Source organism: Malaya genurostris, chromosome 3 (genome assembly GCF_030247185.1).
Source record: "Malaya genurostris strain Urasoe2022 chromosome 3, Malgen_1.1, whole genome shotgun sequence".
Classification (NCBI taxonomy): Eukaryota; Metazoa; Arthropoda; class Insecta; order Diptera; family Culicidae; genus Malaya; species Malaya genurostris.
The window spans coordinates 193,927,527-193,954,697 of NC_080572.1; the positions used below are offsets into that span (position 1 = coordinate 193,927,527).

The 27,171-nt window shown below is 38.5% G+C and overlaps 2 protein-coding genes across 2 annotated transcripts in view; one reads left to right on the forward strand and one right to left on the reverse strand.

Annotated features, from left to right (window-relative positions):
* Positions 1–27,171, forward strand: part of LOC131435228 (uncharacterized) — a 249,605-nt gene that overhangs the window by 197,181 nt on the left and 25,253 nt on the right. The window contains exon 3 of the mRNA XM_058602893.1: positions 385–695. Within this exon, the coding sequence (XP_058458876.1) occupies positions 385–695 (311 nt within the window). The remainder of the gene's footprint in view (positions 1–384; positions 696–27,171) is intronic.
* Positions 20,362–26,289, reverse strand: LOC131435227 (uncharacterized protein K02A2.6-like). Its single transcript, XM_058602892.1, has 3 exons — positions 25,999–26,289; positions 24,542–25,501; positions 20,362–24,426 (listed from the first exon to the last, which is right to left on the reverse strand). Exons 1-3 carry the CDS (start codon positions 25,999–26,001, stop codon positions 21,367–21,369), a joined length of 4,023 nt encoding a protein of 1,340 aa, XP_058458875.1. The 5' UTR covers positions 26,002–26,289; the 3' UTR covers positions 20,362–21,366.

Here is a 27,171-nt window from a genome sequence, read left to right on the forward strand (position 1 = left end):
CATATTTAAATGTATCTCGAAGTGTTTTTGTATTGAATGAGCTTTGCAGCAAAAACATTCCTTTAAGGAATTCAGTTAAAGTTTTCAAGTGCAATTCCTCATAAAATTCCCGGGAAAATTAATGCTCAGAATCTTAACATAACTATTAATCCAACTAATTTTCGAAAATAGTTCAAAACTGACTTTGATGAAATGGCTCTTAAGACTTCTTCGGCGATATCAATTTCCATAAAATGAATATGACTCCTTCGAAACCGATCACATTTTCTTGTCGAAAAGACTACAATTATTTCGGAAAAAATATTTACTCTATCCATACAAGACACACTAAAGTGGCGGCATTACTAACAGTTATCTATCATCCCCTTGTACGTTTCATTCCAGGAGGCATATCGGCGGTGGGGCTGCAGTATGCTTCTACCGTTGTTTACGACCAGTGGCGATGTGGCCAGCGTAGAGGCCACGAACAACAACCCCCGAAGTGAGGCAGGTGTCGGCAGCAGCGGCAGCGGCAACAGCAGCATCATAAACAACAAAAGTGTTAACAATAAAACCGGAATCGACGGTGACCGGGCGTCCCGTGGTAACTCGAATGCCAACTACCGCGGGAACGTCTCGAACAAGCAGACTGAACCGAATTTGAACGATGCGAATAAGCAGCAACTATTAAAAAATATATCAATCACTGTGAAAAGGTAAGTGTGCTCGGGGATTGCTTAATTATGGTGATTGACAAAAATGCCACACAATCCATCGGTCCATCCTGAAGTGGAACCAACACCCAATGAATATGCAAGCAGTTTACCGCTTCTGCATATGATGCTCCTGTCTCGACGAGCAACACCTATTTATTCACTTCCGTCGATTGGTTAGCTTTTGTCAGATTGCCAGATGCACCGGTAGTAAACTTACACTTACTGAACAACAACTGCTCAATTATTCCCTTTGGAAACATAGAAAAAGTAAACATTTTGCATAAATGTTTCTGATCAATTCTCATGCCTGATTGCTCCGGCGTTCGACCGTTTGTCCGCCGTTTGTCTCTACGAATCCCCCGTCAGGCCTCGGACCTGGCTTGCTCGTCGGTCTGTCGGTACCTGAGATATTGTTCCGAGTTGAAATCTAACCGGGGCTCATCCAACCAGCGCATGAATAAATAATTCATCGTCACTTCATTTGACAAGGGCAGAGAGTCTGTTGGCTTTTAGTAGTCTTATGGCAAGCTAGAAGATTTTCTTTATATATTCATCGTGTTCCGGAACGACGCAAAGTCGGTGAGTGGTGGGAATGTTGTCCTAGACTAGAGTGTCAATTCTCGTACGTTTACTGCTGAAAGGCAAACGGCAAAATCTATTGTTCAGTGTGTAGTGTTTTTCAGGTTACCACAATAAAGATGTCGCCGGTTCGTTTACTGTTTGTTGGCTTTGTGTTGAGCAACGGAGTGCGATGCAGTTTAGGGTGGTTAATGGTTTTTCGGAGCACATTTCATGTCATGATGAGTCTTTGTCGGAAGTTGTTTGTTTTATTGTGAGGCTCGTCGGAAACTGGAAGTATCAATCATGGTCACAATCGGCATGGATGATAGCAATGAGAATATTACGATATCCGAATTAAATAACACTACATAACTAGCACAGAGATCGATCATTGCACAGAATGAATTGGAGTTGATGTTTCTTGAATAATAGTTGCATGCATCGTTACATGCCTGTTTGCACTAAGAGTTGAAAGCAAACTTTTTGAGTGGAAATCACTAACATGAAAATTTTAATGTGCTATGATACCGTATCTTACCTATCAACTAAAGGTCCTGTCGTGTTATATGCTGTATCAAGCAACATTTTAATTGTGTTCCCGTCCGGCATCCTGGCGACATGTCCAGCCCATCGCAACCGTCCAACTTGCAAATTCGTGGTTCAGAGTTATCGTCTCCTCGTTCCGTCTTCCATCAACGTTAGCCCTCTGCTGACATAGTCCAGGTCTCGTGAGCAAAAAGGACAACCAATCCACAGTGGTCTGAAACGGGAAATTAGTGTGACAAAAATATTTTCACTATAAAATATAAGTTTTTTGTAGTTGGTGTCTTCGCAAAAGTTGTTTGAATGTAAACAGTTGCTAAGGTGGTCCTCATTTAGAATGAAATCTCTAATCTAACCGTCTTAATTGAACTCAAAAATGATTTTATTGTGCAATAAAGTTGTAGAAAATTGTATTTTGAGCAACTTTGCTGAAGAAAGCACCTCTCTAGCTTTTCATTTGATCGAGTTACGAACATTTTCCCGTTTAAAAATAGGGTGGTTCCTGAAAAATCACTTTCTTGTTATAACTTTTTTGTGAAACGTTCTAAAAAATTTTCTTCAGAAGAGTTGTTGAAATAATTATTCCGCACAATTTTGCTCAACCATGCTTTTTCATGTGAGCTACCAGTAAAACGTTATGACTGTTTTTAGCTTTTTTATATATATATAAAAAATAGGTATAGAATTCGCTCAAACTTTAGAAAAATTTTCCGAGGCCCGGAGGGCCGAATGTCATATACCAATCGATTCAGCTCGACGAACTGAGCAAATGTCCGTGTGTTGTGTGTGTGTGTGTGTGTGTGTGTGTGTGTGTGTGTGTGTGTGTGTGTGTGTGTGTGTGTGTGTGTGTGTGTGTGTGTGTGTGTGTGTGTGTGTGTGTCTGTATGTGTGTTGTCAACTAAGAGGTCGAGATCTCAGAAATGGCTGGACCGATTTTGATCAAACTAGTCGCAAATGAAAGGTCTCCCCGTCACCCAAAACGCTATTGAATGGTTTTGAGATCGGATGTTTACTTTTTGAGTTATTCGAAGTTTTATGTCAAAATTTTCAGTTTTTTGACAGTATCTGTCACAATTGACCTTGAAAACAGAATATGTTTTCAGACTTAGATTCCGCACGATAATACCTATTCAACAAGCCATAGATTGTTAAAATCCGACCATTTTTAACGGAGATATCGAAATTTTTGTGTTAGCGACTTTTTCCCCTATTCCAGCAGTAGAAGCTTTGAGCAATGTATGACAAAGAAATGCTTGGGAGCAACGTAAAACAAGATTTTTTATACTGTTACATACATATGTTTCTAAATACCCAAAAGACTGTGTACAGCATGATATTTTGCCTCGGACCGATTTTAGCACGGTTCGTTTTTGGCAACATAATCGTTCGAATATGCTATATGAAAACATATGAATTTTCGAGTTCCATAATTATATTGATTTAAATTACTTACAGTACTGATTGCTGAAAGAACATAACAGCCCTATACCATTCGAATCAGTTCGTCGAGATCAGCAAATACGTGTGTGACAAATAATTTCACTCAATTTTTTCGGAGATGACTCAACCGTGTTCTACAAACTCAGATTCATATGAAAAGTCGTATATTCCCAAACAAGGTTCCTGAATTATGTTTGGTTCCGACCTCTGGTTCCGGAACTACAGGATGATATGTGAAACGAAATTAAAACTGTGTAACTCATTTTGCTCGTTGATGGCTGAACCGATCTAAGATTCAAATGAGAAATTTTAAGATTCTCTAAAACATCTTGTTTTTCAGTCAGATCCGATTTCCGGTTTCGGAGATACAGGGTGATTAGTATAAAAGTGTCTATTTCACATAAATTAATCAGGGTTATCGGGTTAGCAGATTTGGATAGTCGATAACCAAAAAATATTATTTCATTTTTGGTTGTGTTAAGTTTTCATTTCGGAAGGCACCCAAAAATTTAATTCGCATTACGATACCTCAAAGATGTCTACATTGATTTTCAAACATTTTGAAACAAATGTAAACTATACAGCTACTCAGGTAAATTTATCTGACTTCGGCTACACCGAATTTCTCAAAGCTCAATCGTTTTCTCAAAAAAGCCAAATAGAATTTCAGAAACAAAAGTTCAAATTACAATAAATCCAATTTTATCCAATTCTGACTTTCTTTTCTGGAATTTTAGAATGATGAATTTTTAAAATTCAAAGCGATATAGAAGATGACAATCCCGAAAAGCTTAAAATTGGACTCTAAAATGCAATTTATGCGTCACATGGCCATATGAATCGGTTTGGGTTATGCTGGTTCCTGAATACCGGTTCTGGAAGTACCTAAAATTACCCTAAACTCTAAAGTGGAAATTACTTCGACATAGCATGGAATTTTTAATCGATTGTTACACTTTCTGATTCAAATTCGATCCGATTTGCAGTTTAGACATTACAGAGTAATGAGTGATTAAAATCGCAAATTGCCACTTAAAACGACGGACATTAGAATAATGTCATGAAAACTGGAACACCGGAGAATATTCATGCAAAAAACACATGCGGATTGATAAAAAAAAGGTATCATCTCACTGCTAGGTGGATTAAGCACGTTTTTTCACGTAATTCTGCTTCATGTAGCGCCTCGAATGTTTACTGGATATGTATGACTTGTGTCCCTCCCTGGCAACAATGTTCCGTACCGTTTGAAAGTTGGCGTTGAACCTCACACATAGGGTCAGAAAATTTTGCTGGCCGAAGTGCCGAATGACCGTAAAGTTAAAACATCTACAATCGAACCAAAACAAAAATCAAATCTGGCGTTTTTCCTTCTGGTCACATCTAGGATCGAAATACCGGGGATGGCTTCACCTCATCTCAACTCGTTGCTGCGCGGCTGACGATCCCTGATTCCAGTTTCTTCATAGGGTCACTGGATCTTTTCCACTCCTGGCAGGATTTGAGCACTCGTCATATTATTGTTTTCTGCATCTTTAGCATTTTAGCCAGATTGAAACCGGATTACGATGTATGATCCAGGTAGTTTTGAATTTTTTCTATTTAGTTCCATATGACGTTTTTTTCTGAACGCAATTCACTACTTTGATAAAAATTGCACCAGTTGTTATCTATGAAATTGTAAACAAACCACGGTAAAAGATTTTTGAAGTGTGCAAGCAGCGCGCGAAGAGTGTATCGCTTTTCTCATTGTCAGTTTTTAATTAAAGAATAATTTCTTAAAATTTTAATCCCTAATCTATCTATAAAAGTGGGAAAAAATCGCCCGTTTCTAACTAGTATGTATGTATGTATGTATGTAGGTAGCCACCATATTAGCTGGAGTCTTGCTCTGCATGCGGTTCCACTCGACAGTAACTTCAAAATTCGTTACCAATCTAAATTCAACATACCACTGTGTGATGGAACCAAAAAAAACCTGTCTTAATCCACCTAGTGGTGTAATGATGCCTTTCTCATGTATATAATATTGTGGTATTCTATTCAAAAATTTTCTCTTCGATTTTTGAAAGAAACCAAGTGATTGTTTATGCATAACATACAGAATAAAACAGTGCTTTGATTGCGTAAGCCATCCTTAAGAGAACGAAATGGGTTCACTATTATATGCACTTCCGGCACCGGAACCCAAGAACCGGTATAGTCAAAGTCGGTTCGTACGGCCACCAACTAACATGACACTCAAACTCTTCTAGTACGCACTCTATAACTCCGGATTCGGAAGTCGGATCCGGATGAAATTCAGGAATTCCGTATGGGACCAGAAGACCTTTCATTTGCATATTAGTTTGTGGAAATTGGTCAAACCATCGCTGAAAAAAGTGAGTGAGATCCATTTTGGTATATATGACCACTATTTCCGGTACTTCCGGAACCGGATACCGGGAACCAGAATAGCCGGAATCGGTTTGTTTAGTTGCCTACTGATAATGACTATCGATTTGTGTAGTTTTGAGACCAGTTTAGAAAAATTTTCACGTTTTTGCCTTTCTCATATAGAAAGGTTATGCAATCACTTGAAAAGCCGACTAGTGAAAATTGGCCCGGAGGGCCAAGTGTTGTATACCATTCGACTCAGTTCATCGAGCTGAGCAATGTCTGTGTGTGTGTGTGTGTGTGTATGTATGTATGTGTGTGTGTGTGTGTGTGTGTATGTGTCAAATAAACATGTGTGTGTATGTGTCAAACTACAAAAATATGGCATAAAACATACTCTTCTGGAATGGCTCAAATCATACTTAACGAATAGTGTACAGGTAGTCCGCTTCCAAAACATTCTGTCTGAACCAATTAATGTAACATCTGGCGTACCTCAGGGTTCTCACTTAGGGTCTCTCCTTTTCATTTTACATATAAACGACATTTCCTTCATACTCAAAAATCTGAAAGTGCTTATATATGCAGACGACATGAAACTCTTCATGGAAATTAAAAATATCAACGACGCTGTAATATTCCAGAACGAAATCAATCTATTCCACATTTGGTGCTGCAAAAGTCTACTCCAACTCAATGTAAAAAAATGTAACTCAATAACTTTCAGTAGGAAAAATGAAACTATACCCACAAACATACATCTAGGAAATCAGCTTGCAGAAAAATGTAAAATTGTAAGAGATTTAGGCGTAATCTTAGACTCCAAGCTCACTTTTGTGGAACACTACAATACCATAATCAATAAAGCAAATAGCATGCTGGGCTTTATTAAACGCTTCAGTCATAACTTTCAGGACCCATACACAATAAAATTATTATACACTGCATATGTCAGACCTATTTTGGAATATTGCAGCCTAGTATGGAATCCATATAATATTATTCACGAAGAACGCATCGAATCTATTCAAAAACAATTTCTTTTATATGCACTTCGTAAATTAAACTGGACAGCATTTCCTCTACCATCATATGAAGCACGCTGCATGCTCATCAATATACAAACACTTAATGAACGCCGCGACCTTGCAATGCTTTATTTTATCAGCGACATTATTTCTCAACGCATTCAATCACCTTCTTTATTATCGCAACTAAATTTTTATACACCTAGCCGTCAATTACGAACCAGGAAATTATTTTTAGAAAGAAACACTAGAACAAATTATGCAAAATACAGTCCAGTCAATCGAATAATGCGCCATTACAATCAATACTGCGAACATCTTGACCTTACTATGTCAAAAAATCAAATCAAATCTCAGCTTTGTCGTAGAAATAATGCGTAGTATGTAAGTGAACATTGTAAACAATTTATATGTAGTCTACATTTGCTTGACGAAATAAATAAATAAATAAAAAAAATAACTGAATGACCTACGTGAAAAACCGCGGAGAGCAAAGAATCTCCATCCAACGGTATGATCCAATAGATTGAGTAATTATTTTTTTTTACTTGTCTAGCTTTCCACTAGATGGTTTGTTGAAGAAGGGCGTGTCAAATATTTTACAACTGTTGGAGAGAAATGCATCAGTATCGAAATACTAACACTTTTACTCCGATTGGCACTCCCCTTCATTGTCCAGTTGTAACTTCAATGATACCCTGATGCGATTATAATGTATTATATATAGCGCGGAATATAATGTAATATAGTATAATAAATATAATATGATGATATGCAATATAATATAACATGATGTAAAATACTTTAATAACTCATAATATAATACAGCAACAACAATATATTTAATGTAATACTATGTTCACAGCACGATTTAAAAACGCGTTTTAAAGCTATCTCGATGTCATTTTTCTTGTTGATTATATTAAATCACGTTTTAATTCCGTAGTTTGAACATACTATTTTATAGTATAACACAATACGATATGAAACATTATAGAATAATACTACATAATATATTTTAATATAAAACAATGTAATATAATCCGATATAATGCAAAACAATATAATGCATTGTGACACAATATAATCTAAAAAAAATAATATAATATACCCTAGTATAATGCAGTATAAAATAATATAACATCAAACAACAAATACCCGGATTGGTGGCTCAATATATGCAGCGCCAGTAATATAATATAATACAATATAATATAATATAACATAACATAAAATAATATAACACAATATAATATAACATATTTTCATTCATTGCGTAGTGAAATGATTTGAAATGTCATGATGAATTTGTAGACATCCTAAATGCTGTGAAAAAAATCTGAAGCCCCCATTCAATGATTCAATCATTGTATTGACAATGAGTGGGAAATCAAAAATAATAATCATAGTAATTATAAATGTCAGGTGTACAACTTTGCTTCCGCCGTTTTCCGATAGGTGGCTGTACCGGCTGAGGTTGGTCAAAATACATAGATGATAATGCCTTTAAAGTGAGTGTTTACAGTGCCAAACGAATTGTCATCGCCGTTTCAGTGACAGTTGTTCTTGTTTTCGTATTATTCACGCTCGAAAATGTCTGTTTATGTGCCCAATTCTCGCCATACGCGGGAAGTTTTAAATTCTTTATTATTCGAAAAATATGCTCTCAGAAACTTACGGTCATGCTGCTCTGAGTACAAGAACGTGACGGGAGTGGTTTCAACGTTTTAAAAATGGTGATTTCGATGTCGACGACAAACATGGTGGTGGAGGAGAAAAAACCTTCAAAGATGAACAACTAGAAGCATTGCTTGATGAAGATTCGTGCCAAACCCAAGAAGAGCTTGCCGAATCGTTGGGAATGAGTCAGCAAGCCATTTCAAAACGTCTCAAGGCCCTGGGCATGATTCAGAAAGAAGGAAACTGGGTGCCGTACGAGTTGAAACCGAGGGACATCGAGCGCCGTCTATGTGTATGTCAGCAACTGCTTCAAAGACAAAATCGTATAGGGGTTTTTACATCGAATCGTAACCGGTGATAAAAAGTGGGTTAGATACGATAATCCTATACGCAGAAAATCATGGGGAAAGCCCGGGCATGCTACTTCGGCGAAGGCAAAACCAAATATTCACGGCGCCAAGGTTATGATTTGTATTTCGTGGGATCAGCTCGGTGTGATTTTCTACGAGCTCTTAAAACTGGGTGAAACCATCACAGGAGATCGCTATCGAACGCAACTGATGCGCCTTAGTTGCGCGGTTAAAGAAAAGCGGCCACAATATCAAGAGCAACATGACAAAGTCATCCTCCAACATGACAATGCTCGGCCTCACGTCGCAAAAGTGGTCAAAAAGTACCTGGAAACGCTGAAATCGGAAGTCTTGCCCCACCCGCCGTATTCCCTCGATGTCGCCCCTTTTGTCTTCCACCTATTTCGTTCGATGGCACACGGCCTGGCAGATCAACATTTTCAATCCTTCGAAGAGTTGGAAAAATGGATTGCTTCATGGATAGCGTCAAAAGAGGACTCCTTTTCTCGAGCCGGGATCCAAAAATTGCCGGAAAGTTGGGAGAAAGTTGTCGCTAGCGACGGACAATACTTTGAATAATACATCTGTAAGCACTTTTTCGCAATGAAGCTTTTAATTTTGGAAAAAAAAACGGCGGAAGCAAAGTTGTACACCTGATAATAATAATAAATATTCATCAAACAAGGAAAACAGTAGCACAATTATAATCGCTGAACAGGAAACCATTAAAATTTTTTATAAATAAATAAAATATTATGAAACGATCTCACCAGTATCCAGCATTTTCATCAATGTGCTCGGGTACTTGCAGTACGGTTGACAAATTTGCCATTAGTACAACCAAACTCATGTCACCGAAATATTAAACGGTAGCGGCTTCTACCCGCTACATGGCGCACTACGCACGAAAAGGCTTTTTCACTCGCGATTATCTTTTCTAATTAGGTAGGTAGAATACCTGCACAACACAACACCCGTTTCTAACTAGTTCGTACAAATTACACAATTTTGTGAATATATGATATGGTAAGTGGTTGCAGTTTGTCAGCTAAATACCAATTAATTTTTAATTTACCGTAGCTCTGAAATTTTACACTTCATACAGTAATTTTAACTGTATTCGGTGATTACTTCAAATTCACAAGTTTTACTATTTGTATTTTAAGTAGGTAACCGATCGATCGGTGATTTTTTTTTAATTCATAAGACAAATAATTTTTAATATAGCGCTTTTAAATGGTTTGAATGTTGTTAATTGTTAATTTTTTACCCTTTCGACTCAAAAGTATCCACTAGTTGATCCACTAGATAGAATAATAATGAATGTCCCAGAAAGTATGGACGCAACCAAAAACCGCTGCCATTTCGCAATGGTTCAGAATCTGTCAATTTTTATGGCTGCGTCCTGTTGTTTACACTCTAACCACTTGTGCAGTAGTTTATTCGTTTCCATTAGTTTGTTTCGAAATGCGTGGACTTTCAGCAGAACAAAGTCGAAAAATTGTGTACAAATGGTGCACAGAACGCGAACTGCCACTGAGAAAGATAGCAAAAATGGAAGGAGTAAGTGAAAAAGCCGTGCGAAATGCAATCAGGAAGTGCGGTGAAGATAACACCTTTGAGGATAAACCGAGAACGGGTCGAAAAAAGGTCCTGCTAACCCTCAGTTGGATAAACGCATACTGAAGGCGTTCGAGAACGTTTGAATCTTCGAACCTATAAGAAGCAGAAACAACCAAAACGTAGTCCGGAACTAGAAGCACCGATCAGGCCGAGGGTTCGAAAGCTGTACAATACGATTCTTGCTGGAAATTCGAACTGCATAATCATGGACGACGAAACCTACGTGAAACTCGATTACAAATCCTTGCCGGGACCACAATATTAAACAGTGCGAGAAGGGCAAGTTTTAAACCAGTCCGAGACATCGATTGTAGTCGAAAAAATTGATAAGAAAGCTATGGTCTGGCAAGCAAATTGTAGTTGCGGTAAGATTTCGAAACACTTCACAACCACTGCTTCAATGAACAGCGAAATATACATCAAGGAATGTTTACAAAAACGACTTCTACCCATGATTCGAAGCCACAAGGATCCTGTTGTCTTCTGGCCAGATCTTGCTTCTTGCCACTACTCGAAATCAACGGTAGAATGGTATACTACCAAAAATGTCATTTTCTCCCAAAAGACATGAATCCACCAAATTGCCCACAACTTCGACTAATTGAGGAATTCTGGGCATTAACGAAAGCACATCTTAGGAAACATGTCTCGGCAGCCGAAACCATTCAACAGTTCGAAAAAGATTGGAGAAAAGTGTCAAAACTTGTCGCCAAGAAGTCTGTACGGAATTTATTGAGGAACGTTCGCAAGAATGGCTAAGTAGCAAATGTTGAGAATAATATTCTGTTGTTGTAGTCTAATATTATCAGTATATCGAATAAAATTTGAATATCTAACACTTGTGAATTATTTACAGCGAAATCAAAGTGCGTCCATACTTTCTGGGACAGTCTTTACAGCTATTGATTGATATGTCTGAATCAATGGACTATATAGATCTTCAGGAATCAGGAATCAGAACAAATTTGCTCAAATGGCACGTTCCCCTTGATATTTGGAGATTTGTGCCTTGCCATCAATTTGTTTTTAGCATCATTTTCCCGATATATAAGAGGGAAGGATTGAAAGGAAATGGTAAGGGTTGGACTAGGAGGATGGGAAAAATTGACGACACAAAAACACATAAAAGCAGAAGTAAATTCTGCACCCCTAAGGGATGCTGAACAATCTGCTGAGGATCACATTTAGTGGAAGCAGAAGGAAATTCTGAACCTCTACGAGGTCCCGAACAGTCTGCTGTTAATAAAACCTCCAACCCCCGAGAGGATTTAGAGATCTTACAAAAGCGACACCACTCTCGGAAGAATGCAGAACGACTCGCAGTATGTACGAGCAGAAGTAAATTCGGTACCCCCCAGAGGATGCCAAACAATCTGCCAAACCCTATTTAAGGTGAATACAGAAGGGATTCATTCACTCCAGGAAGAACGATGAACCCTTCTGACTATAGCTCCTTACCACATTGGGTGAGAAACGAGAGAATATCCTTCAATTTTAGCTTCGCATACACAGACTCAACCATATATGGAGAACCAAAAACCCGGATACGTAGCTGCGTCAATGCGGGACAGTTACATATCAGATGATATGAAGTACCATAATCGCATTCACACAAATCACACGAATAATACTCAGCACGTTGAATAGTAGCCATGTGATAATTGAGTTTGCAATGTCCAGTCAGAGCTCTGACCAGAACACTTCAATGATACTTGGAGAAATGCAGTAGACACTTTGACATTTTCAGATCTAAATCTGGTAGAAATGCTTTTGTCTGAGCGCAAGTTTGCAAGCTGCGCCAGTAGCTGGCATGTTTGGATGCAGCCCAAGCACGTATCTTGTGCTTTATCCAACTAGTTGAAAGTGGTAAAGCTGGTTCAGGACCAACGAAATCATTCGTTGCACCAGCTCTAGCCAACTCATCAACCCATTCATTTCCAGTAATACCAGAATGGCCGGGTACCCATAAGAAGTAAACAGCATTTGAAATGCTGAGGTCTTCAATTTGAGTTCGACATGCGATCACTAGATTCGACCGTGAGTCATTCGAACTGAGTGCTTTTAAGGCTGCCTGACTGTCGGAACAAAAATAAATACGTTTACCACAGATCCTCTGCTGAAGTGCCGATTGTACTCCACACAGAATTGCGTAGATTTCTGCTTGGAACACAGTACAGTATCTACCAAGTGAATGAGACTGCTCCAGCCTATTTCACGACAGTAGATACCAGCACCAGCACGACCATTCAACAGAGAACCGTCCGTAAAACAAACTATGTGTTCATCAAGTTGTCGTTCCAGACAACCAGACAATCATTCCTAACGAAGAGGATAGCTCACATTGAATGTTTTAAAAGGAAAACTGCATGTGAGAGTAAGGTCACTAGGAGCGAGTAAATACTCATCCCACGGAACCATTTGAGACCACAAGCGAGTGTGACTGGTAGCATATTCTAATGGGTTACTGTTCCAAAGCCCTGTAACCCTAAGACGGTATGCACAAGATAATGCTTCTTGTTTTAGGAACACATGTAGTGGTTTAATGCACAGTAGCGCCTCTAGAGCAGCAGTAGGAGTTGTCGTGAATGCTCCTGTCATCGCCATTAGGACCATCCTTTGGAGATGATTTAGCTTTGACTGAACTGTCGCGACTTCTCCTTTCTGCCACCATACAAGACAACCATATGCTAAAATTGGTCTTACGATAGTTGTGTAGATCCAATGAATATATCTGGGTTTGAGTCCCCATGATTTTCCAAAAGCTCGTCTGCATTGGCCGAAAGCCATGCAAGCTCTTTTAATCCTGAAATTAATGTGAGCAGACCAATTCAGTTTTGAGTCAAGAATAACCCCGACGTATTTAACTTGATCGACCACAGTGACCCCTGAACCAAAGAACTGCAACGGACGAGCTCCTGTAATTATCCTACGATGAGTGAAAAGCACCATTGATGTTTTGCCCGGATTTACAGATAATCCAAACCTGACAACACCATTGTTCAACAGATCGCAGGGCTTGCTGCATTAAATCAAAGAGAGTGTTAATGCTTATACCGGTCATCAATATATGATAATCGTCGGCAAAACCATAAGTCGGAAATCCAAGGTTATTAAGTTTCCTTAACAAACTATCAGCGACTAGGTTCCATAAAAGTGGGGATAGTACACCACCTTGAGGACACCCACAGACACTCAGCTTTCTAATCTCTGGCCTGCCGAAGCGATGATCAAAGAAGTTGATTGCTAAGCATTGCGTGTATCCAGTAAGGGAAAAACCCAAGATATTCCGTTCACGACTGCAATGTTTAACCTCCTGCAGCCATTCAGCCATCGGCACGGAAATACACCTTGACTTAGGAGTTCCTATTTTTGTGGCCTTTTACGACATGGAATAGGAAACCAGTGGATCAATTCTTGGTAAAAAATAATTCCGCCGGATGCCACACGGCTTACCTGTTTGGTGGACTTATACCACCGGTACAGGTGGACCGTAGCGTTATTCTTAGCAGTTGGGAAACCGCTACCGACACTACACGGCTATCTAGGCTGCTCAGAGAGGGAAGTTAACATTTATGGTCAACTTCCATGGATAGCCGAGCAGCGGGTTGAGAATAATATTCTGTTGTTGTAGTCTAATATTATCAGTATATCGAATAAAATTTGAATATCTAACACTTGTGAATTATTTACAGCGAAATCAAAGTGCGTCCATACTTTCTGGGACAGTCTTTACAGCTATTGATTGATATGTCTGAATCAATGGACTATATAGATCTTAGAGTAACAACAAGTTCCACCACAACGCATTTCCACAGCGATTGCAATCAACTTTATGCAACAACATTCCATACCAACTCCTCGCTCCTTGAAGAACCTGGTAGAACACAGCGCCATCTATCAAATTGTTGCGATTTGTTTTCCCTACTGAGCAATACAACCAAAGCAGGACAAAAAAAGTAGGCAACACGTAAATCTATGTGAAATTGTCAGAAAAAGGATAAATCGCTATTCCTCCTTTTCCTTGGCAGACGATATGACCGAAGTTAAAATCTGCAGAGCAGTCCTCCATCGTCCGGTGGTAGCAAACCCGCTCGGTCCAGTGATATGTTGGACCGCGCTGGCTCCAGTTCGGTTCTTGTCTTAAGAGTTTGAGGGCTTATTAATTTGCCCTGATCTATTATTTATTAGCAGCAGAGGCAGTACAACACTCACACTCTCGCTCTCATATCCACTTCCACTTATATTCACCATCCATTTATCTAATCAATTAAGCTTCCACTTTCTTGACTGCCCTCGGAAGTCTGGAAAGTGATAACAAGGAACACAAAGCCGTAGCCCGGAATATACATAATGCAGGAGTTATGCAAACGGTGCTGGACGGCTGATGAGAATGATTGTGAGTTAGTGAATGATATGAAGCGCATAACATAAATTTGATGTCTTATTCGTACGCTGCCAGCAGAACTGGATACCTATTAAGACCGAGCTGGAGACGGACGAAAACGTCAACGTAGTTGGACCCTCGGGAGCGACGAGGCTGATGCGAAGGAGGGAGGCAGGTAGGGGTACCGGATGAACTGCCTGCCACTGCTGCTGATTGGGATGGAATTGATAGTTTTCTGTGCAATGACTGTTAAGATAACTATATGTATAATCGGACAATACTGAAAGGATGACGGGTTGCATAATATGTTGATAAATAATGAATTTCCTACTGGGCTTAGCGAGAGATTGGGGCAGAAATGGAACCAAATTTTCATTTTTGGATTACTCCAAAAATAATGTTTCTTCCAAAATTACCCTCTAAAATCAATGTGTATCAAATTCTAACCGAGTTCATAAATAATACACACCAATTTTAATATGGGATTTCTTACTTACACAATAACGAATAGAGAGACAAAGTAGTAAAACAATTTTGAATTTCAGTTGAGGGATAATTTGAACATTTCTTTAACGTAGAAGGACGCTTGAGATTCCCAAGTAACTTGCACACCAATGTTCGAGTATGTCCGGATGACTTCAAAGCTCAGACTGCATATCCATAGTATCGAAGGTTTTAAGATTACATTACCTATATATCAAAATCAGTTTATTTCACAATCAAAAAGCCGAAACTAGCTATTTTTTTCAAAAATTCAAAATTATTCGAGTAATTCCTGAAAGCGTATTCCAACACTCACTTCGTTAATCCGGTAATATTTGCAAGACCAAAAGTGTAGATTTGCAATAGTAGATTCATTAGCATTTGAATTTTACAAAAAAATACTGATAAAAAAAGTGCGACTTGTCGGTTACGCCATGCATACGATAAGTAACAAAACGTGCTTACAACGAACATTGTTCCTAAAGGTTTTGAAACCAATTCAGACAATTCCGAGAAAAATACTGCGATATGTCGCTTATGTCAGCTATCAGAATCCGTTCCCGAATCGGAAATGATCGATCAATGACCTCAATTTATCAAAATTTGTGTAACGATCTCCGTAAAAATTGAGCCGATAAAAAAAAAAGGTGGTTTGCCGGTAAAGTCACTGAAGTCATTAGATCTCTGGAATCGGAGGTGACAGCTATAATAGTAGTAATATTAATAGTAACTTTCAAGCGAGTCTAAGCTTGTTGAAATCGAGTGAGCCGTCTCGGAGAAAATTGAGCAGAGAGAAAATTCTTTGAACGGTGCAATCTCATACATTCTGGCTCACACAAAAACACACAGACATAAAAAACTCAAACGAAATGTCTTATGGTCCCATAGCTTGTTATTAACATTTATTTTTATCCGACTTACGGTTCCTGAATTACAAGATAATATATGCAAATCTATGAGAAAATGCGCATTCTATTATCTCGGAAATTTCTCAACCGATTTTTACAAACTAAGATGCAAATGAAAGGTCTTGAATTTCTTTTAAGAGCCCTCGGAAAATTGATCCTAATCCGACTTTCGGTTGGTAAGTTCATCTAGTTGGCAGACCTTGTTAGTTAGTGGATATATAAACCTGCTTTGGGATAACTTGTCCCCGGTTTCCAGTTCCGTAAGCACCTATAATATTGCAGAAATGCTCCAAAAACAATTTTTTAAGCAATAACTAAACCGATTTTCACAAATTTTGTTAAAGTTCTCATTGTTTTAAAAGATACTGTACAATTATCTTTGTACAGTTCCGATTTCCGGTTCCGAAATTATATAGCGATAAGTATCAGAACTTTCGAACTGTCATACAAAATAAAAACTGCAATACCAGTACACATCGGTATGTGCTGGTACGGAAGAAGAAAACACCATTGCCTAGCATACAGTGTGCTTTGTTCAATTTCGTATAGCAGGCAGGGTTACCACATTTAAATCTATATTTTCCGGGAGAAAAATCTGTAAATCTGTATCGGAAGATCAAAACTCTGTATTGAAAATCTGCTTGTGTGTGTGAAAATGATAAGAAATTAAAGCGCGACGAAAGGAAGGGGCATTGAATCGAATCTGAAAATGACAGCTACTTTTCGTTTTGAAATAGCGTTTATTTTATCAGAAGAAATTTTATAATTCGCTAAAATAATTACAAGAAAAGTAAATATAGCTAAAACAGTTCATCGAGGTGAGCACACAAACGTAGGCTTGAATAAAAAAGATCATAATCTCATACGTTGCTATTGAGTTTCATCTTAGGGTAAAGTTTGTTTAAAGTTGCACACCGTCATTTAGAGCGACGATGCAAAAAAGGGTAAAATTCTTCTAGATTTGATTCAAAATTGATTTAATTTGTAGGTTTTGTTTTCGTTTCCAGTTCCCGGTTCTGGGAATACTGGAAATAGTGGTCAAAAACTTAAAAACTCACCCAATTTTCTCAGACATGACTTGATCGATTTTCACAACTTAGGCTCAAATGTCTCATAGGTTACTGTTGAATTTCATACGAGTCTGACTTCCGGTTCCAGAACTATCAGGTGAAGTGTGTTTAAAATATCAAAAGGTCATTGAAGTGTATCATTGAAGATTAAAAAAAGGAGAATGCTTATTAACTTGACACAACTTTTGACAAATTTAAAAGATTATGTTAGTTCCAATAAAAGTCTCTAACTTTACTGCCGTTCTACGCATAATTGTCCCATATACATAGGAAATCCTCTAAAATAAGGGACAATTATGCGTAGAGCAGCTGTTTACTCAAGTATGAAAAAAAAAATTCTTGACAGAATCTTGTACATTATTACACCACTAGGTTTATTAAATAAGGTTTTTTTCAAGTTTCGTGTCAAAATATGTTAAGAACGGCTACTTCAAGGAAAACGATTTTTTTTTTTCCATAAATACGTTTATTTCTTAAGGCAGTTTACATAAGTTTTTCTTCGCCGTAGCATCACTTTTACATAACATTCTTATCCTAATTTAATTCTAACATAGTCACAACGTTTTGAATTTATTAAAACATATTCTCTTACACACTTAAATTTTTTAGCTGAGTCTCGGCAAAAAAATGCCGAGATTCGCACAGCCGAGTAATCAGCAATCATCTCGGCAAAAATAAAATAACTGAGCGTCTCGGCACCCTCAAATTTGACAAACGTCAAATATTGCCGAAATCGCCAGCATAAGATTTACTGTTTTCTCAGTGAAACGTTCGCTGAATATTCGGCAATCCAATAAAACGAAAAAATGAAAAAAACAAATTACCAAATCATCAGTAATTAAATATCTAGTCAATTAATTTTGTTTGTAATTTCTAAACATTATAAACACACCATTCAGGATCAAAAGTTCATTTTATTAACACTTGAAGGAGGCTTACAAATTTGTTGCCAGTAGTGCTTAAAGCCTCTACCTTAAAACATGTAGCATAATAAAAAGCGGCGTTTCCGGATGCGGCCACCTTGAGTCGAGCTGGAAATATGAAAACAAAGATAAATATACAAAAATTTTCAATATTTAATGATGCATATACGGTATTGTTCAAAAAATAAACTTACTTTGATCTATTGAATTTGTCCATGCATTGGGTTATTTTTTCGCATATCCCCCAAAGTTTTGTCTCGAAGACTCTTTGAGCCCCGTGTTGGGTGTTTTTCCCTTATAATGTGATCTGATAAAGTCGCTTTTTATAAAGCGAAACATGTCACTATATTTATTCAATATTTTTACTTGCAAGTGGTTCCACGTTTCTTCGAAGATTATTCATTTTTTCACTCGAGAATTTCATCAGAAAATAATCGCGCAATGCGAAGCGAAAATGTAACGCAGCAATAAATGACAGCTGTCGTGCTGAATCTCGGTAACAGCTAGCGCATATTCCGAAATCTCGGCAAACGTTTCTGCTGATGTCGGCATATCTGTTGTTTACTGATAAATTCAGCAAGCAATCATGACAAATTTCGGCAAAGTGAAGCGTTTTACCGAAATATCAGTGAATGCATTTAACGAAGTTCAGAAACATGCGTATTGATTACTGAGCAATCAGAAAATTTAGGTGTTGCTGATCAGTTTCGGCATTTTATTATGCCGAGCTCAAGAAATGGTTTTAAGTGTGTATAGCTTAAATATCATCTTAGGTAACTCGTCATTAATTATGAAATCTACTCGGAAATATTATTTGAACCAAACGATTAACTTCTATAAATTATAAAATAAGCTGTTATTTTCAGACATTTTGTTGATAATTTCATAAACTGTTTCGAGTTTGTTTGTATCATTACATAATTTTTATTCTAATTTAGCTATTGGTTGAACTCATGGACGCAGCTGGGATCAGAACTAAGTCTTAAAAGGGGCCTTTATTAAATTGAAACTCCAATTTTCTTTATGAAATGATAAATAAGTTTCATGTATGAAAGGTCACGACAAGCAAGAATGTCTCGAACTGGGATATTGGATAGTCTACCTTGGGTACGCAAAGAATTTATTAGTTGAGATCTGACATCACGATACTCCACGCATGTCCAAACGACATGATCAATATCCCGATAACCTTCTCCGCAAGCACAATGATTAGTCTCGGAGAGCCCAATTCGAAGGAGATGTGCATCTAACGTGTAGTGATTGGACATAAGTCTGGACATCACACGAATGAAATCCCTACTCACATCCAGTCCCCTGAACCATGCCTTTGTCGATATTTTCGGAATAATTGAGTGCATCCACCGACCCAGATCATCTCTATCCCAAGATGCTTGCCAGCTGGCAAGTGTTCTTTGGCGAGACGAACTATAGAATTCGTTGAAAGCAATCGGTCGCTCATAAATTTCACCCTCAATAGCATCACGTTTGGCTAAATTATCGGCTCTTTCATTGCCTGGAATGGAGCAATGAGCCGGGACCCAGACTATAGTGATTAGATAATTATTATTCAATATGTCGTTCAGACACTGTTTTATTTTACCCAAGAAAAACGGTTCATTTTTGCCAGCAGCGATTGAGCGAATGGCTTCAATTGCACTCAGACTATCTGTGAAGAGGAAATAATGGTTTGGAGATAATGTGACGATTACACTCAAACTATAATGAACTGCTGCTAGCTCTGCTATATAAACAGATGCAGGTTCTTGAAGCCTAAATGAAGCCGAAACATTATTGTTGAACATACCAAACCCTGTCGCTTCTTCAATTCGCGATCCGTCCGTGTAAAACATTTTCTCAGAGTCAATATGCCTGAACTTACTTAAAAATATTTTTGGGATTTCCGTCGAGCGTAGATGATCCGGGATTCCACGCACTTCACGCTGCATGGATGTATCGAAAAATAAAGTTGAGTCAGGGGCACTTAGGATGCTGACACGGATAGGAATATATCTTGAAGGGTTGATTTCCTGTGACATATGGTTAAAATATACTGTCATAAATTTTGTTTGAGATCGAAGCTCGACTAGTCGTTCGAAATTATTAATTACCATGGGATTCAGCACCTCACATCTTATTAGCAGGCGTGATGAAAGCTCCCAAAATCGATCTTTTAATGGAAGAACTCCCGCCAGAACTTCAAGACTCATTGTATGTGTCGAGTGCATGCAGCCTAAGGCAATTCGCAAACAACGGTACTGAATTCGCTCAAGTTTGATAAAATGAGAGTTTGCAGCGGAACGAAAACAAACGCATCCATATTCCATCACTGAAAGTATCGTTGTTTGATACAATTTTATTAGATCTTGCGGATGAGAACCCCACCAAGATCCTGTTATTGTTCGAAGAAAATTTACTCTTTGTTGGCATTTCGTTATCAGATACCTAATGTGTCCTCCCCACGTGCATTTGGAATCGAACCACACCCCGAGGTATTTAAAAGTTAAAACCTGTTGGATCATTCTTCCCATCATATGGAGCTGAAGCTGCGCGGGATCATGCTTTCTTGAAAAGACGACTAACTCTGTTTTCTCCGCAGAGAATTCGATACCAAGATGAACAGCCCAAACGGACAAGTTATCTAAGGTATCTTGCAATGGTTTATGCAGATCAATAGCTTTGGGCCCAGTGACTGAAACCACGCCATCATCTGCCAATTGTCTTAGTGTACATGGGGATACTAGACAGCTGTCAATGTCATTCACGTAAAAATTATAGAGAAGCGGACTGAGGCATGAGCCTTGCGGGAGACCCATGTAGCTAATTCTGAATGTTGCCAAATCGCCATGTGAAAAATACATGCACTTCTCTGACAAAAGGTTGTGCAAATAATTATTTATAACCGCTGGAAGTCCATGTTGGTGGAGCTTGTCTGAAAGAACATCAATGTGTAGAGTCCAACTTCGCGACACTTTCGGACCAAAAGTAGATTACTCGATCATTTACTTCGTAACCAGCAGTTTATTTAATTCCGTTCGATGCCGTGATTTCGTCACCCTTTTTAACTGATCGCGTTTGAAACGTTTCTTGCTATCTAACCGGAACTTACTTCCTCCCCTTTTGTTTGTGACATATCTAGAAGACCTTTTCATTAGGACGTATCTATACTCTACAATATCTATAGTAATGTTTTTCATAAGGACGTATCTATACTCTACATCTCTCTCCTGCTTCAAGGATAAACGTGATTTACGCAAACTTACAGAATGAAATAAAATTTATAATGAAACTATAACCTTGTATTTTTATTCATAATACCGTGCTGGCATTTTAATAGATCTCTTGGGTCTTTTGACTGTTGATTTCTCCATGTTCGGATTTTCATTCATCTGTCTCGTCTCCGTCAGACGTAATTCATCATACGTTTTAGAAGGTGATTGAAGAAGGTCATTTTGGTCACGTGTAGTATTCCATTTTTTCAAATGGGCAACAGGTCGTCGATATTTAACCCCATCTTCGTTCAGGACAACTACATCATTACCATTCTTTTGGATCACTGTATACTTTTCTGAATGAAAACTTGGTTCTAGTTTCCCTGTCTCATAGCATTTGATCATAACGGTATCTCCAACAGCTATCTCAGATTCTCTTGCGTGACGTCGCTTGTCCGCATACAATTTGCCTTGCATCTTTTTTATAGAATCTTTATCTCGGGTTTCTTCGTCTCGTTTCCAATATGGCTCGGTCCTTAAAGATGGTAACAAATCCTTGACTGGTCTTCCTGTTAACAGTTCCATTGGTGACTTACCAGTAACGGAATGCGGTGTGGTATTGTAGGAATATACGTATTCATTAACGGCTTTTCTCCAATCCTCTTTCATCGATCTAGCGATTCGCAGTGCCCGCAAAATTCCTTGGTTTTGCCGTTCAACTAGCCCGTTCATTTGGGGCCAGTATGGGATAGTGCGGATGAGCCGGATATTTTTGTGGACACAATAGTTTGAAAATTCTTCGCTGGCAAATGGCGGTCCGTTGTCTGTTCGAATTGTTTCAGGATATGTGTGCTCTCTGAAAATATGTTCTAAGGCTTCAACGGTTTTAGATGCGTTCGTTAGTTTCATTTCAGTAACTATCAGAAATCGGCTGTAATAATCAACCACGACCAAAAATGTCGCACATTCCTTGGCAGAGAAGAAATCTAGTGCCAAGTCCTGCCATGCCCGTTCAGGCATTTCTTTTCGTATCATTGGCTCTGGAGGTCCTTGAAGGCTCACTGAAGCACAGCCAGCACACTCTTGCACTCGATTTTCCACATCACGGTCCATATACGGCCACCAGACTCTCTCTCTGAGATTTCGTTTCATAGAGACCACACCAGGGTGTCCTCGATGTGCGATATTTAACGCCCTTTGTCGAAGTTTTGACGGTAGAATAATTCTGTCGTTTCTCACAACAACACCATCTATGACTCCTAGCTCCTTTGAAAATGCCTGATAATTAAATAAGTCTGACGGCCAGATGTGCGTTTCAATAGACTTAACGACTTCTTTTAATGTATCATCCAGTTTGGTTTCATTCTTGATATCACTCAATGTGATGGCAGAAGGGCCCTCACCGATACCACAAACAAAATGTTCTGAAAACTCATCAAACGGTGCATCTGACTGCGAACACAGCCTTGAAAAAATATCAGAAATATTTTCGATACCACGAACGTATTCTACTGTAAAGTCGTAAGGTTGAAGCCTTAACGCCCAGGCCTCCGCACGAGAACATGCACGTTTCCCTTCCTGATGTTTACCCCCGAATATATATTCCAACGTCTTATGATCAGTGAACAACGTAAAATGTATACCGAATAGGTATAAGTAGAATTTCTCCACAGCCCACACAACAGCCAACGCTTCGCGTTGAGTTTGTGGGTACACTCTTTCAGTTTTTGTTAGACCCTTTGATGCGAAGCTGATAATCCTTGGATTATTAGAACTGTCTCTTTGTATCAAGACGGCACCAAGACCGACTGCAGATGCGTCTACGTACAACTCGGTTTGATCTTTAGGGTCAAAAAAACCTAAACGACGAACTGTGTTACAAAGTTCATTACGCAAATCATCAAAAGCTTGCTGCTGGTCAAGGCCAAACGACTGTACTTCACCTCTAATAAAACGTCGTAATACTTCAATTCTCGTGGAAAGATGTGGAATGAAATGACCCACGAAATTGACCAACCCTAAAAAGCTTCGAACTTCTTCCTTCGTTTCCGGTATTCTGAAATTCTGGATCGCTGAGATTTTATCGTCTGTAGGGCTGATCCCCTTCCCACTGATTTTGAATCCAAGTATTTCAAGCTCATGTACTTCGAACAGGCATTTAGTTTTATTCAACAATGCGTGGTTTTCATCAAGGACCTTCAAAACTTTTTGTAACCTTTCGTTATGTTCGATCAAATTTGCACCCCATACAATAACGTCATCGATGTAAACCATTACACCATCAATACCAGCTAGCATCTCGCACATGATTCTTTGGAATATCTCCGGTGCACAATTAACACCAAACATTAGTCTTTTGAAACGCATCAGACCGTTTGCTGTTATAAAAGTTGTTATTTCTCGTGAGTCGGGATGTAATTCTACGTGGTAGTAAGCGGATGTAATATCTAGTTTTGAAAATATGACCGCTCCCTTGAGCTTGCATAATAAAGTATCAACCAGTGGAAGTGGGTAGTGTTCCCGTTGTATCGCTCGATTGGGATACCGCATATCAATGCACAGACGGATATCATGAGCTCCCTTTGGGACTACCACCATAGGAGAAATCCAATCAGAGGGTCCAAAAACTGGTTCAATGATATCTGCATCCAACATTTCCTGAAGCTTTTGACTGACCTTATTCTCCAATGCCACAGGAATTCGGAGGTAAGCTAGCTTTCTTGGGGGGACAGTGTAATCAATTGACAATTTTACTTGGACATTTGGAAACTTTGGAAATTCAACTTTCTTCTGTGTAATGGTTTGAACTTCTAGTCCTACTTTCAGTATCTTCAAGTCTTCCGCTGTTCTTTTGCTAAGCAAACATTTTTGCGCACCTTGTATCACAAACAATTCTGCATAATTTTTTGGTTTTGTTTCATTAATAGTAATCCAAGCTTCAAAGATGGCTATTACTCGTAACGGTTCCTCGGAAGCATACGCTATGAACTGACGGTCGCATTTAAATTTCTTTTTAAAAATCCTAGCATTGCTTGCAATTAACTTTTCCCATACCAGATTCGTAACCGTGTTGATAGTCGCTCCAGAGTCAATCAAGAATTTTACAGGAAGTTTATCTATAAAGCCCACGATGGTTCCATCGTTAGGATTAACCTGGTGAAATAAATTATGCAAAACGTTATAATCAACTTAGAATAGTTTATTTTATTTTTTTTTTAACAAAGATGGTTCATTAAGTAACAAAAAATAAGAATAAAATTCATTCTACCTTCATCGGTGTAATCTCTTCATGACGACCAGAACATCTAGCTTCACGATTAAAATCAACTTCATTTCGCAGTGTATTAACTGCTTCTGTCTTCTTCCATGTAAAACGATTTTTCATTGACGCATATCGTTTATCTGAACATTTTCTTGCAAAGTGGCCTACAGCCCCACACTTGTTGCAAGTTGCATTTCGTGCAATGCAATCCTTCGATTCTTGCTGGTGTCTCCATGATCCACACCGGCTACATTCAGTGGAAGGTCTATTGCCGTATTCCTGCTTTCGCACACGATTAAAACGCTGATAAGAATGTCCGTCTTTTGGCATTGTCTTCTTCATCCAATCTTGCTTTACTAGTGATACTACATCAGACTCCGATCTAAAGGGTTGTGCTTTCTGTTTTTGATTCAGTAATATTTCGCGATTGATCGCATAATTAATTATCTCATCTAAACTCATGGTACCCTCGAGGCCTTTGTCTCGCACTCTCTCGTCGATGGCGCCAACAGTTATTTGCTGGAGTAATTCCTTTTCCACGCGATCAAGAAAGTCACAGCAGGCGGCCTGCGTACGTAATCTCAAAACAAACCGATTGAACGACTCTCCAGCAGCCTGCCGAATTGAACGAAATATTTCTAATTCCACTCGTTCATTACGTTTTCCCACAAAAAATGAATTGAGACGTTTGACAGCATTATCATATTCCGGAACTTCTTCAGGAGCAAACGGAATTTTCACGGGTCCTGGATAAATTTCACCAACCACAGGGGCGAGATTGTGATAGATTCTCTGAAGACCTCTGCCACCTCGGGCCAACATAAAAAGCAGTTTTTGATGCTGGGATTCTATGTTTTTCAATTCTACGACGATTTCGCAGGCTCGATGCCATTCCTCCCACTCGCATCGTAAATTAGAGGAATCAACCGTATCATTAAAAAAATCCAATTGGAAATGAGTGTCCATCTACAAAGTAAGAATAAAAGATTGTAAAATTTTCAATAATGTAAATTCCCTTTTATCGATTACATTAACATTACACATTACAAAGAACTTTCGGAATGGAAATTAATATTGTGCATTAAAATTTAATAAATCATTGAATTGATCGTTATTTGAGTATGTGCGTTTGTTCCTTTAACTTACATTCACCTAGATGGACAAACATCTCGAGTCATTGCCACTGTACCTTGACATGTACCTCTATACACGTTTTAACAATTTGAAAGCAAATTTTGTTCCTTCTTCTTTTTTTTTTTTTTTTTTTTGCTTCTGTACGCTTCGGTCATCAACCGGTCTCGTATCTTTAACTCGTCGCTTCAAACAATAATACTTATACCTTTTTTTTACAGTCGTCAACTGGTCTTGAATTTCTTTTTTTTTTTTTTTTTTTAATTCTTCACTGTTCACCTCTTTGCCCATGTTTCTGCAATGAATTTTGGGAAAATATCGAATCTACTCACCATAAAATCGTACCGGCTGCGCCAAATTGTAGAGTCCAACTTCGCGACACTTTCGGACCAAAAGTAGATTACTCGATCATTTACTTCGTAACCAGCAGTTTATTTAATTCCGTTCGATGCCGTGATTTCGTCACCCTTTTTAACTGATCGCGTTTGAAACGTTTCTTGCTATCTAACCGGAACTTACTTCCTCCCCTTTTGTTTGTGACATATCTAGAAGACCTTTTCATTAGGACGTATCTATACTCTACAATATCTATAGTAATGTTTTTCATAAGGACGTATCTATACTCTACACAATGGAAACTGAATCAAATGCTCCTTTAATGTCTAAAAATACAGATGCCATTTGTTGCTTTTGAGCGAAGGCAATTTGGATGTCAGACGAAAGTAATGCAAGGCAATCATTCGTCCCTTTATTTCTACGGAAGCCAAACTGAGTATCTGACAACAAACCGTTCGTCTCGACCCAAGTGTCGAGACGTCGTAGAATAATTTTTTCGAACAATTTTCTGATGCAGGACAACATCGCAATGGGTCTATATGAGTTGTGATTGGAAGCTGGTTTCCCCGGCTTTTGAATGGCGATAACTTTCACTTGTCTCCAGTCAGGCGGAACAATGTTTTGCTCAAGAAACTTGTTGAACAATTCCAACAAACGTCTTTTTGCGAGGTCGGGCAGATTCTTCACCAAGTTGAATTTAATTCTGTCCAACCCAGGGGCGTTATTGTTACAAGACAAGAGTGCTATAGAAAATTCTATCATTGAAAATGGGTTATTAATAAAACCATTATTTGGAAGAGATTCCCGTATAATGCTTTGCGTAGGAACAGAATCTGGGCAAACTTTCCTAGCAAAGTCAAATATCCATCGGTTCGAGTATTCATCACTCTCATTGCCCACGTTACGATTCCTCATTCGTCTGGCTGTATTCCAAAGAGTGCTCATTGAGGTTTCTCTTGACAAACCTTCGACAAAATGTCTCCAATAGCTACATTTCTTGGCCCGAAGTATGCTCTTGTACTTGGTTTCTAAAGTCAAGAAATTTTCAAAATTCTGAGGAGTTCCTCCTCCTCGTTTTAAAAACGTCTTGAAAGCATTTTGTTTCGCGTGCTTAGCATCTGAACACTCTTTGTCCCACCAAGGGTTTGGAGGCCTTCTGTTAGACGATG

What these genes read in the sequence shown, in the direction of transcription:
- LOC131435227 (XM_058602892.1), bottom strand. An exon ending in AAGAGATTACACCGATGAAG is followed by an intron (nt 24,427 to 24,541) that starts GTAGAATGAATT and finishes TTATTTCACCAG; the next exon opens with GTTAATCCTAACGATGGAAC.